Source organism: Heptranchias perlo, chromosome 3, assembly GCF_035084215.1.
Source record: "Heptranchias perlo isolate sHepPer1 chromosome 3, sHepPer1.hap1, whole genome shotgun sequence".
Classification (NCBI taxonomy): Eukaryota; Metazoa; Chordata; class Chondrichthyes; order Hexanchiformes; family Hexanchidae; genus Heptranchias; species Heptranchias perlo.
The window spans coordinates 36,989,299-37,003,508 of record NC_090327.1 but is presented as its reverse complement, the minus strand read 5'-3'; the positions used below and the strand labels follow the sequence as shown (position 1 = coordinate 37,003,508).

At 43.0% G+C, this 14,210-nt stretch overlaps 1 protein-coding gene across 1 annotated transcript in view; it reads right to left on the bottom strand.

Annotated features, from left to right (window-relative positions):
- Nucleotides 1-3,727: 3,727 nt before the first annotated feature.
- tmie (transmembrane inner ear) overlaps nucleotides 3,728-14,210 on the bottom strand; it is a 110,112-nt gene continuing 99,629 nt past the window's right edge. Inside the window, exon 4 of the mRNA XM_067975184.1 lies at nucleotides 3,728-4,708. Coding sequence (XP_067831285.1) covers nucleotides 4,389-4,708 — 320 coding nt within the window. The 3' untranslated portion in view covers nucleotides 3,728-4,388. The remainder of the gene's footprint in view (nucleotides 4,709-14,210) is intronic.

The following is a 14,210-nucleotide window of genomic DNA, read 5'->3' as shown; positions in this document are numbered from 1 at the left end:
TTTCCATCCGTTCCTTTTAGTGAACGGACAATCACGGGGTGTGTCCCCCGCGTGAGCTGGAGGTGCTGGATCACAGAATTATCCTGATAAACGGAAGCTTAAAGGGGATAGAGGAACTTCACTATCTGGATATCTTTTTGAAGACGCATCATTAAATTCCAATTTCATGTGTGAATATGTCCATCAACATCCCTTTGAGTGTCACCGTAGGGAACTCTTTGATGGCAGAGTCTTTTCATCAGACCCCTGCCCCATAATGAGGTATCTGTTACTGAGTGAGCCTTTTGAAAAGGGTTCAAATGAGACATTCTGACTGCGACGACGACTTTAAAAGGGGTCCTGATTGCGACACCCTCCCTTTCACGAGGCCACAATAAAAGACTTTCATTTTTAACTTGCACCAAGTCCACAAGTCCCATTCACCCATCACCCCCGTGCTCGATGACCTACATTGGCTCCCGGTCCCCGAACGCCTCGAGTTTAAAATTCTTACCTTTGTGTTCAAATCCCTTCATGGCTTCGCCCCTCCCTATCTCTGTAACCTCGTCTAGCCCTATAACCCTCCAAGAACTCTGCGTTCCTCCAACACTGGCCTCTTGTGCATCCCCGACTTCATTCACCCTACCATTGGTGGCCGTGCCTTCAGCTGTCTAGGCCCTAAGCTCTGGAACTCCCTAAACCTCTGCCTCTTTACCTCTCTTTTTTAAAACACACCTTAAAACCTACCTGTCCTAATGTCTCCTTTTGGCTCAGACAATTTATTTGTCTGATTGTGTTCCTGTGAACTGCCTTGGATGTTTTACGATGTTAAAGGTGCTACATAAATGCAAGTTATTGTTGTAAAGGAGATGCTAATGGTGAAATCTCTCCTTTGAACAGATCTCTACTCAGGGGAGTATAAGTTGTTGTAGAAATGTTTCTTTGTGGTTTTTCTTTCAGTTGGTATAGATTTCCATTTATTTTATTTTGGACAGTTACATGGGTAAGATGGGTATAGAGGGATATGGGCCAAGTGCAGGCAATTGGAACTAGCTTAGTGGTATAAACTGGGCAACATGGACATGTTGGGCCGAAGGACCTGTTTCCATGTTGTAAACTTCTATGATTCTATGTCAACTTCAAAGTTTCCCACAGCCAATCTTTAATCAAAGGCCACCCAAACAGGAGTGTCCATCTCCCTTTCTTTTATAGGTCTGGGATAGTGCAGTTCAGCTGCAGGATGCCAATAATTTCTACAGGGCTGCTGTTGACTTTCTTGCAATCTTTCCTCCAATTTAACGGGTGAGTAAACTGGAGCCCACTTTGGTGAGTCTCTTGATCAAGGTGATTAGTCCTGTAGGAACTTTCATCATTGGGGGAATTCAAACCAAGAACCTTAGCTTAAAATCTAACATCTAAACTAGGACCAGATTCCCCCCATAGGTTGAGATGAAGTCATCCCTTTGGCCAATTAGATCCCATTTTTTCAGAACATGAAAATTATTGCAATTTTAGCATCCAGCCACTCTGTTTAACGAGCCATTTGAATGACAACATAACCAAGCAGTGCAACACTCCTTCAATACTCCATTGTACCCCCTCCTAAGTACACAGTGTCAGTGTATTAATTCAGTGTGCTAGGAAGAGTTGGAGATTCCATTATTCTCAACAAGTTGAAAAAAGGATCTTATGGCCCCGATAATAACGGGGAGGCAGAAAGGGAGCAGGGGGAGATTTAGCCACCAGGAAACCCGGAAATACGGGTCTCCCGGAGGTACTGCCAAATTTAATGGCAGGACCTGGTCTGAATTTTTCAAATTGGTTTCCCATCCGCAGCCAGTCAGACTGAGAGGCAGGCTGGCTGGTTGGCTGTTGGCACTAGGCCGCAGCCGGGGATCGGAGGGAGTGAGGGAGATATTGTGGGCCATGGAGGACTTTGGGGGTGGGGGGGGAGCAGATCGATTGAGGAGGGGTCTGATGCTGGGAGGAGGAAATCAGGGGGTGGAGAGTTGGACGTCGGAGGTCGGGAGGGGGAGTTGGATATTGGAGATCGGGAGGTGAGTCGGACATCGGGCATGGGGCGGGGTCGGACATCAGGGGTCCAATCGTGGAGGTAGGGGTCGGCTGATGGATGGGGTCCGATCGCGGGGATGGAAACAGGTAAGCTTGGTGGGCTGGTAGCACTCTTGCTCTTACCTTTTCCATTCAGCCATTCTCGCCTCCCTTCAGCTGCCTGATTTCCCGAGATATGGAAAACCCGGCCCCAAGGAGTTAAATGGGAAAAAAAAGGTTAAATCTGTGGCAAACAGTCTCTTTAAAATATTTTAAGGACGGACCCACCTCCGGAGAGCAGGTTAGTCATCCACCACCCCCACCACCAACCCGCCTCTGTTAAAACTAGAAGTTGAGGTTGGGTTTCCGATTTCTTTTTTACCCCCCTCCGCCCTGGTGGCTCAAACTACCCCCTATAACTCTGCACCTGCTCTTCTCCCAATTTGCTCCCCATCTCTTCTGAAGGCAACGGCCCATTGTGGTGTAGGTTTAAATGGTGCTGGCTGCCCTTCACTAGCTCACCCAAGTGCCCATTTTTCACAGGTGAGGCTATGCAGTGATTGCCAGTAGACTATTTGAATATGGGACATCACAGCCCTGCCCAATCCTGTCTTCAACAGGTGTCCACACACACAGTGGTCATGAAATATTGATCAGGTTTCCTTTCCCTAGCCCATTTGTATCCCCGCTAGTGCTTCAGTTGAGATCACCTAACTGACCACTTGCCTGGGATCATACCCAGGATCTGATCTTTATAGCTGAGGCTGTACCACATTAATGGAACAGTAGATTAGCAATTGGTGGAGGGAATCTGCACGATGGCTTAACAGTGTACACAGGATCAGTGTATTAATTCCCTGTGCCAGCAGGGATTGGGACCTCTACTATTCTTAAATATTTGAAATTATTTAAATAAAAACTGTAGCTACCTTTTTCTGTTGGCATGTAAAGTAAAAATACAATTGTGATCCAAGGACCTTTTGAGGCCCATAAGAGAAGATCCTCATTCAGCTGTCAGTCGTGACTTTTGCCTCTGAGTCAGAAGGTTGTGGGTTCAAGCCTCGCCCCCAGACACTTGAGCACAAAATCTAGGCTGACACTCCAATGTAGTACTGAAGGAGTGCTGCATTGTCGGAGATGCCGTCTTTTGGATCAGATATTAAACGGAGTCCCTGTTTGCCCTCTCAAGTGGATGTGGATCCCATGGCACTATTTCGAAGGACAGCAGGGGAATTCTCCCTGGTGTCCTGTACAACATTTATTCCTCAACTAATATCACTCAAACAGATTACCTGGTTATTATCTCATTGCTGTTTGTGGGACCTTGCTGTGCACAAATTGGCTGCTGTAAAGCACTTTGGGATGTCCTGAGGTCTCTTCCAACAGACCCACCATATGTTCTCTTGACTCTTCGCCCCACCCACCCATCTCAGATACAGACCTCTCAACTGCAATGCTCACCAACATTGTCAACTGCTTTCTTTGTTCAGGCTCTGTTGTCTCCTACTTTGCCCATTAAAAAGCCTAGTCATTGATCCTTTGGTCACTTTAACTACTGCTCCATTTCCAACCTCCCATTCCTCTGCACTACATAAATGCAAGTTTGTTTTTAGTTGGTCAGTATGGAGGTTGAAATGAATCTGATTGAACTGGTTGAGTCTGTCCCTTTATTTTTACGTTTTTGTATGTGGGGCTAAATTACAATGAAGAGTATTGTATGTTTTGTAAAGTTTGACTCCATTTCATCTTTAGAAGTCAACATTGTCACTGTTGTAAGCAACAGCTTCCATTGTCTATGCCCATGAGAGAAAGAAACAGAACCTGGTGACAATGAGGATTCAATAATTATCGAAAGTCTAGAATTCATGCAAGTAGAGCTTCAATTAATGGCAAAATTTGGAAATATTCAAAACTTTTGAAAGGACAGAAAATATGGAGATTTCTGTTTATTCAACCTTTCTGACTGAAAGCTATTTGGAAAAATGTCTCAATTATATCAAACCCATACCAACCTTCTCAATAGGTAAATTGGATGAATTTTTCTAGTTTGTTTGCACGTTACTGAGCTTGAAGAAAAGCGTGCTCTCTTGACATTTCCCTGAAAATTTACCTCGGAGCTCAAACCTAACATGTCTCTCATACCTTCTGCATCAGTGTGACAATGTTCCTTTCCCACACTGTCTTCCCACAAGTTTATGTTAAAGTTCACATCCTTTAAGAGCTGAAGTAGAGAGTTGACCTTTGCCCCTTCTTTCTGGGGTTGGATTTGAAGCCGTACTCCAGAGGTTGAAAGGTCCGTGTACCAACATACTGCCCAACTCAATTCCATAAATATTGTATTGTCCAGTACAAAGGAACTATGAAGTCTTTTTAGCAGGAGCTTTCTTTGGACCTCTCTTGGCATTCGCTCCTGCCTTCCCACCACTTTTGGCATTACCAGCTCCTTTACCATCAGCCTTCCCACCACCTTTTGCTCCTGCCCCTTTCTGTGCTGCTCCTTTCTGTCCTGTTCCTTTTTTATTGGCTCCATCCTTTGTTTCGCCCTTTGATCCATCCTTGACCCCTTTAGCTCCATCCTTCTTCTGCCCCTCCTTTTTGACCTCTTTCTTGGACCCATCAGCAGGAACATTTGCGGAGATAGTAGGAATCTCGTTCTTTTTTTCTCCTTCTGCTGGAGCTATGGAATACAAAAAGACACTGATTAAAGACTACTCCATTAAAGATGAAAGCATAGAAATTGAGCGATCCTGGAGGCGTGTTTGGGAGCATTCTTGAACTCCTCTAGGAATTCCACCCAAAGCACCCCTAATAGGCCTGCAGGACCTACATCTGCTAAGAGCAGGCTTAGGTCCTTTTGTGGGCCTAGATAAGGCCCTAAGCAATGAAAAACAACTGGTAATACCTTAATCAAGCTGCCCCCCTATTCCTTAAGAGGAATCTAACAAATGATGATTACTTTCTTAGGCCCAATTCAGACCTTGACACTGCAAGATCCATGACTTCAGTGGGGTGCGCACCGCTACATATGTGGGCATCCTCCCCATACATTAAACAACTATAACCTTCGGATTTGGGATAGGATCAGTGGTGGGTCAAAGTGGTGGGCGGAAGTCCCACTCTGCCAACTTCTTCACTACAAATTTGATCTCATTGATCAAAGCTTCCCTCACTTTTCACTTTTTTTTAATGAATACATAGAAACACTACGTAGTCAGAATTATCCATAAGATGGATAACAAGTGCTGGAGGATCTTTTAAGTCTAGGGGATAATTTTTTATTATACGGTAGTAGTTGGGGGACTAATTTGCTTTACAGCTTTGTTTGCTGTGCAATGTGTTAATGATTTTCTTTGTCTGTATCATGGTATGTAATGTTAAACAAAGGAAGCGAAGGCTGCTGGAATGGATAGAGAAAGGTCGGTTTATGATGTCAATAAGATAGTGTATGCGGACATGAGCGTTTCAGGGCCCAGGGCCACAAAGTGTGGGGGGGGGAGTGGAATTAGGAATGCTAGCAGGAAAGATTTCATTAAAGACTTCATTTTACATTCAGAACTCCATTTTGTAGTTAAAAGACAGTTTTGCAGAATCTGTTGAAACAGGTGATATCTGTCAACAAATCAACTCACATCTCCAAAGCTGTACTGGTTACGTCATAAAAGATAGCCATGGTTGGTTCTAATCTTCTGATAGAAACATCTATCTGTTTGGTGACAGTATGTTTCTGGACTTGTAAAGACAGCTTTTGTTATGAGACCGACTCTCTGGAGTGCTGAGTTGATGTGAGTTAGCTGTAAAACCAAGAGTGAAGGTCATGAAAGAGATGATGTAATGGCCTTTTAACTGAGCTTAAAAGTGAGACCATTACAAGGAAGTTAGGGAAGACACAGGGGCTAATTATACAAGATTAGGGCTCATGGGATTGGGGGTAACATATTAGCGTGGAATGAGGATTGGTTAACGGACAGAAAACAAGAGAGTAGGAATAAATGGATCATTTTTGGGTTGGCAGGTTGTAACTAGTGGGATGCTGCAAGGATCAGTGCTTGGGCCTCAGCTGTTTACAATCTATATCAATGACTTAGATGAGGGGACCAACTGTAATGTATCCAAGTTTGCTGACGATACAAAGCTATGGGCGAAAGTAAGCTGTGAGGAGCATGCAAAGAGGCTGCAGAGGGATATAGACAGGTTAAGTGAGTGGGTGAGAAGGTGGCAGATGAAATATAATGTGGGGAAATGTGAAATTATCCACTTTGGTAGGAAGAATAGAAAAGCAGAATATTGTTTTAAAAGGTGAGAGACTAAAAAATGTTGGTAGTCAGAGGGATTTGGGTATCCTTGTACATGAATCACAGAAAGTTAGCAGGCATGTACAGCAAACAATTAGGAAGGCAAATGGTATGTTAGCTTTTATCGCAAGTGGGTTGGAGTATAAGAGTAAGGAGGTTTTGCTGCAATTATATAGGGCTCTGGTGAGACCTATGTAAGGAGTACTGTGTACAGTTTTGGTCTCCTTATCTAAGGAAGAATATACTTGCCTTGGGGGGAGGGTGCAACAAAGGTTCACTAGATTGATTCCTGGGATGAGAGGGTTGTCCTATGAGGAGAAATTGAGTAGAATTGGCCTATATTCTCTGGAGTTTAGAAGAATGAGAGATGATCTCATTGAAATTATAAAATTCTTAGAGGGCTTGACAGGGTAGATGCTGAGAGGATGTTTCCCCTGGTTATACAGTCTAGAACTAGAGGTCATAGTCCCAAGATAAGGAGTCAGCCATTTAGGACCGAGATGAGGAAAAAATTTCTCCACTCAGAGTGTTGTGAATCTTTGGAATTCTCTACCCCAGAGGGCTGTGGATGCTCAGTCGTTGAGTATATTCAAGACGTTGATCGATGGATATTTGGACACTAAGGGAATCAAGGGATTTGGGGATAGGACGGGAAAGTGGAGTTGAAGTGGAAGATCATCCATGATCTTACTGAATGACAGAGCAGGCTTGAGGGGCCGGATGGCTTACTCCTGCTCCTGTTTCTTATGTTCTTAATCCCCCTGCGAATAGACTCACCCATTGTCATGTGTGTTGTCTGTGAGCATCATTCCCTCTAATAATATCTGTAAAACTAAGAATCTGTGTTTAAAACCTTAATTCCTGGCAATGACAATAGCTCCAACCTGGTGTCTCTAACAGTAGTAATCAACAGGGACTGTGTCCAATTGAGCAGAGAACACTAAAATGAGATATAATAGAGGTTTTACAAATCGTGAAGAGTAAATAGGGGAAGATTGTTTCTTCTGGTTGGGGAATTAGTGACAAGGGGTCATCAACTTAGAATTATCACCAAGGAAGTGAGGAGAGAGGTTAGGAGAAATTCCTTTACACAAGGATTCATTGGAGCATGGAATGTTTTGCCCCAGTAAGTAGTTGAGGCAGAGACTATTATATTTTTTAAGATAAAATGTGGATAAATATTTGCAACAGTGGAAGATACAGGATTATGGAGAGTGTGTGGAAGTAGAGTTAGGTTTGGATCGCTCTAGCAAAGAGCCGGCACAGGTATGATGGGATGAATGGCCTGTAAATGTCTATGGTTCTTCGATCTCCTATGTGCTGTTTATAAGCGTTATGCTATGTAATATACAGTGTATTATTCTGCTGAAATGGGTATAGAAATGTGGCCTATCCCTTGAAGGTCGCAAAATTTTAATACTGAAAATAGATACATCCTAAGGTCTATATAAGGCTTATTGCTCTTAGGGTACACCATGAAGTCAGTTAAGGGGTATTTTCTGTTGCTGAGGAGTTTCTCCAAAAACAACAGGAAATGACTGCCATCCTTTCTGTTTTAAATACGAGACACAAAGTTTCACATTGGACAAAGTGTGGACACATCTGAAAGCTTTTATGTATGTATATATATATATGTATATGTTTGTATATCCCCCATGGTGTTGCTCACTTTAAATCTGTTTTCTTTTAGCACCAGGAGTATTATTCCACGCAATGCATGATGTATTATTCTGCTGCCAAGGTGGAGCCGTGTTTAAAGTGGCGAGTCCCTTAAGGCCAGAAAGTCAAATTGCTTTAAATAAACACAAGCTGAGGCTGTAAGGAAATCATTAATCAGACTGTCCCGAAGCCTACTAATGTTTGCTGGTATTGATTGCTCTTTATATTATAGTAATAGTAATCTTTAGCCTTTGCCTGTTGTGCAGAAAAGTTTAAGTCAAGTTAAAGTAGTACTGGGCTATTGAGCCAGGGCTGACCTTAAAGCAATGGTCAGTTTAGTTACTACAGTAAACCTAATTAACAGACATGCCAGTGCATACTGATTCATATATTTCAAAGAACTTTCATCAGTGGTCAACAAGTGCAGGAAAAAGTTAGTTCTGCAAAGGAAAATATTTGAACGGCATCCTTTTTAATTAGTGTTTGTGTAGAAGCAGGAGATTGGTACAGAATGGTACTGAATCAAAAAGACAGACTTAGAATTTAAAGATTCACTTGGTGGAATAGCAATTATATGAAACAAGAGTGAAACTATCGATAAGATAATGAAATAAGGGAGTTGTACAGAATTGTAAAGAAAAAAAGAAAGACTTGCATATATATAGCGCCTTTCACAATCTAAGGTCATCCTAAAGCACTTTAAAGTGCTTTTGAAGTCACTGTTGTAATGTAGGAAACACAGCAGCCAATTTGCACACAGCAAGGTCCCACAAACAGCAGTGTGATAATGATCAAATAATCTGTTTTAGTGATGTTGCTTGAAGGATAACTATTGGCCAGGATATTGAGGAGAATTCCCTCAGTACTGCACTGGAGTGTCAGCCCAAATTTTGCGTTCAAGTCTCTGCAGTGGGACTTGAACCCACAGCCTTCTGATTCAGAGGTGAGAGTGCTACCATTAAGCCATGGTTGACACATGCAGAAAAAAGAGCTTGTTAAGTAAGGAAAACTAAAGGCATTGATAAGGGATAAGTAATTTAAATTCTCCCTTATACGAAGTTGTATTTTAACAATTATATAATAATGTAATGCAGAATGGTGTGGATTGTCATGTAGAGAAATGTATAGAAACTGGTTGTTTGTAATGAATGTTTGGATTCGCAAAGGTCTAAAATACTGAGCTCAGAACTGTAACACGTTTGTATATCCAACCAACCATCATCAGGTGTGGTAGTAAATATGGCTGTGCAGACCTCTCTGATACACTATCAATACCACTTGTGCCGATTTCTGTGCTGATGCTTGGAATCATAGAATGGTTACAGCACAGCAGGAGGCCATTCAGCCCATCGAGTCGCTGCTGGCTCTTTGTAAGAGCAATCCAGTTAGTCCCATTCCCCCGCAATTTCCCATAGCCCTGCAAATATTCTTCCTTCAAGTACTTATCCAATTCCTTTTTGAAAGCCATGACTGCATCTCCCTTTCAGGCAGGGGTTTCCAGATCATAACTAGTCGCTGTGTAAAAAAGTATTCCTCATGTCTCCTTTGGTTTTTTTTTCCAATCACCTTAAATCTGTGTCCTCTGGTTCTCGACCCGTCCACCATTGGGAACAGTTTGTCTTTATTTACTCTTTCTAAACCCTTCATGATTTTGAACGCTTCTATCAAATCTCCTCTTAACCTTCTCTGCTCTAAGGAGAACAACTCCAGCTTCTCCTGTCTATCCATGTAACTGAAGTCCCTTATTTGAGTACAGGAGCAGGGGTGTCTTACTACAGTTATACAGGGCCTTGGTGAGACCATATTTGGAGTATTGTGTGCAGTTTTGGTCTCCTTATCTGAGGAAGGATGTCCTTGCCATGGAGGGAGTGCAACGAAGGTTTACCAGACTGATTCCTGGGATGGCAGGACTGACGTATGAGGAGAGATTGGGTCGACTAGGCCTATATTCACTAGAGTTTAGAAGAATGAGAGGTGATCTCATCCAAACATATAAAATTCTAACAGGACTAGACAGACTAGATGCAGGGAGGATGTTCCCGATGGCTGGGGAGTCCAGAACCAGGGGTCACAGTCTCAGGATACGGGGTATGCCATTTAGAACCGAGATGAGGAGAAATTTCTTCACTCAGAGGGTGGTGAACCTGTGGAATTCTCTACCACAGAAGGCAGTGGAGGCCAAGTCATTAGATGTATTCAAGAAGGAAATAGATATATTTCATAATGCTAAAGGGATCAAGGGATATGGGGAAAAAGCGGGAACAGGGTACTGAGTTAGACGATCAGCCACGATCATTTTGAATGGCAAAGCAGGCCCGAAGGGCTGAATGGCCTACTCTTGCTCCTATTTTCTATGTTTCCCTGGAACCATTCTAGTAATTTCATTCTGCACCCTCTCTAAGGCCTTCACATCCTTCCTAAAGTACGGTGCCCAGAACTGGGCACAATACTCCAGCTGTGGCCGAACCAATGTTTTATAAAGGTTCAACATAACTTCCTTGCTTTTGTACTCTATGCCTCTATTTATAAAGCTTAGGATCCCGTATGCCTTTTTAACCACTTTCTCAACCTGTCCTGCCACCTTCAAAGATTAGTGCACATTTACCCCCAGGTCTCTCTGTTCCTGTACCCCCTTTAGAATTGTACCACTTAGTTTATATTGCCTCTCTCATACTTCCTGCCAAAATGTATCACTTCGAACTTCTCTGTGTTAAATTTCATCTGCCATGTGTCCGCCCATTCCACCAGCCTGCCTATGTCCTCTTGAAGTCTATTACTATCCTCCTCACTGTTTACTACACTTCCAAGTTTTGTGTCATCTGCAGATTTTGAAATTGTGCCCTGTACACCCAAGTCCAAGTCATTAATATATATAAAAAAAACATTATGGGCTTCAATTTTCCTGACAAGCCAATTATGCTGCACTTTATCAAATGCCTGTTGAAAGTCCATATACATCAACCGCATTGCCCTCATCAACCCTCTTTGTTACCTCATCAAAAAACTCAATCAAGTTAGTTAAACACGATTTGCCTTTAACAAATCCTTGTTGGCTTTCCGTTATTAATCCACACTAGTCCAAGTGACAATTAATTTTGTTCCTGATTATTGTTTCTAAAAGCTTCCCCACCACCGAGGTTAAACTGACTGGCCTGTAGTTGCCAGGTTTATCATTGTACCCTTTTTTGAACAAGTGTGTAACATTTGCAATTCTCCAGTTCTCTGGCACTACCCCCATATCTAAGGAAGATACGAAGATTATGGCCAGCACCTCTGCAATTTCCACCCTTACTTCCCTCAGTAACCTAGGATGCATCCTATACGGGCCGGGTGACTTATCTATTTTAAGTACAGCCAGCCTTTCAAGTACCTCCTCTTTATCAATTTTTAGCCTATCTAGTATCTCAACTACCTCCTCTTTTACTGTGACTTTGGCAGCATCTTCTTTGGTAGAGACAGATACAAAGTACTCATTTAGTACCTCAGCCATGCCTTCTGCCTCCATGCGTATAGCACCTTTTTGTTTCCTAATCGGCCCCACCCCTCCTCTTACTACCCGTTTACTATTTATATGCCTATAGAAGACTTCTGGATTCCCTTTTATGTTAGTTGCCAGTCTATTCTCATACTCTCTCTATGCCCCTCTTATTTCCTTTTTCACTTCTCTTCTGTACTTTCTATATTCAGCCTGGTTCTTACCTGTATTATCAACCTGACATCTGTCATACATTCCCTTTTTCTGCTTCACCTTACTCTATCTCTTTTGTCCTTCAGGGAGCTCTGGCTTTGGTTTCTCATCTTTCCCCCTCATGGGAATGTACATAGTTGTATCCAAACCATCTCCTCTTTAAAGGCTGCCTATCTTTCAATTACAGTTTTGCCTGCCAATCTTTGATTCCAATTTACCTGGGCCAGATCCGTTCTCAACCCTTTGAAATTGGACCTCCTCCAATTAAGTATTTTTACTCTAGACTGCTCCTTGTCCTTTTCCATAATTATTCTAAACCTTATGATACTATGATCGCTGTTCCCCATATTTTCCCCCCACTGACCCTTGCTCCACTTGACCCACTTCATTCCCCAGAACCAGATCCAACAATGCCTCCTTCCTCATTGGGCCAGAAACATACTGATCAAGAAAGTTCTCCTGAGCGCACTTCAGAAATTCCTCCCCCTCTTTGCTCTTTACACTATTACTATCCCAGTCTATATTAGGATAGTTGAAGTCCTCCATTATCATTATTCTATAGTTCTTGCACCTCTCTGTAATTTCCCTGCAAATTTGCTCTGTATCCTTCCCACTGGTCGGTGGCCTATAGAATACACCCAGTAGTGTAATGGCGCCTCTATTGGAAGGGTAAGAACGAGTGACAGTGCATCTTCGGGAGGGTTGTCCCCAACCGTATATATCGCTGCAGGACCTGAGTCATCTGAAGGACCTCCAAAATGGGCAGAGAGACAAGGGTTGGCACGTAATGGCAAGAGCAAGCAGTAGCAGATGAGTGGCAGCGCAGTACAGCACCAGGTTGTAATCATAGAAAGGTTACAGCACGGAAGGAGGCCATTTGGCCCATCGAGTCCACGCTGGCTCTATGCAAGAGCAATCCAGCTAGTCCCACTCCCCCGCCCTTTCCCCATAGCCTTGCAGATTTTTTCCTTTCAAGTACTTATCCGGTTCCTTTTGAAGGCCATGATTAAATCTGCCTCCACCATCCCTTCGGGCAGTGCATTCGAGATCCTAACCACTCTCTGTGTAAAAAAAGTTTTTCCTCATGTCACCTTTGCCAATATCCTCTGGTCCTTTATCCTTCTGCCAATGGGAACAGTTTCTATCTACTCTGGCTAGACCCTTCATGATTTTGAATACCTCTATCAAATTTCCTTGTAACTATCTCTGTTCTAAGGAGAACAACCCTAGCTTCTCCAGTCTATCTACGTTAACTAAAGTCCCTCATCCCTGGAATCATTCTAGTAAATCTCTTCTGCACCCTTTCCAAGGCCTTCACACATTTCCTGAAGTGCGGTGCCCACAACTGGACACAATACTCCAGTTGTGGCCGAAGCAGTGTTTTATAAAGGTTTATCATGACTTCCATACTTTTGTACTCTATGCCTCTATTTAAAAGTCCAAGATCCGGTATGCTTTTTTAACCGCTTTCTCAACCTGCCCTGCCACCTTCAACGATTTGTGCACATACACCCCCAGATCACTCAGCTCCTGTACCCCTTTTAGAGTTGTGCCCTCTAGTTTATATTGCCTCTCCTCGTTCTTTCTACTGAAATGCATCACTTCACAATTTTCTGCGTTAAATTTCATCTGCCACATGTCCGCCCGTTCCACCAGCCTGTCTATATCCTCTTGAAGTCTATCATTATCCTCCTCACTGTTTACTACCCTTCCAAGTTTTGTGTCATCTGCAAATTTTGAAATTGTGCTCTGTACACCCAAGTCCAAGTCATTAATATACATCAAGAAAAGCAGTGGTCCCAGCACTGACCCCTGGGGAACACCACTGTACACCTCCCTCCAGTCCGAGAAACAACTGTTCATCACTACTCTCTGTTTCCTGTCCCTTAGCCAATTCTGTATCCATGTTGCTACAGCCCCCTTTATTTCATGGGCTGCAATCTTGATGATAAGCCTACTGTGCGGCACTTTATCAAACGCCTTTTGATATACACCACATCAACTGCTTTGCCCTCATCTACCCTCTGTTACCTCATCAAAAAACTCTATCAGGTTAGTTGAACATGATTTGCCTTTAACAAATCTGTGCTAGCTTTCCCTAATCAATCCACCCTCGTCCAAGTGACTGTTAATTCTGTCCCAGATTATCTTTCTAAAAGTTTCCCCATTACTGAGGTTAAACTGACTGGCCTATAATTACTGGGTTTATCCTTACACCCTTTTTTGAACAAGGGTGTAACATTTGCAATTCTCCAGTCCTCTGGCACCACCACAGTATCTACGGATGTTTGGAAGATTATGGCCAGTACCTCTGCAATTTCCACCCTTCCTTCCCTCAGCAACCTAAGATGCATCCCATCCAGACCGAGATGCATCCCATCTGTAATGTTGTGCGTGAACTTAGTGGAAAGAGATAAGTAAGTGAAAATGCTCAAACACCCTGTTATGTGTGGTCTCCACCCTTGCCATCTCCATTCCAGTCTGTCCTCCCTCTATCAGTAGTCAAAGTTTGCATCTGTCTTCCTTCTTTCCTTCCTTCA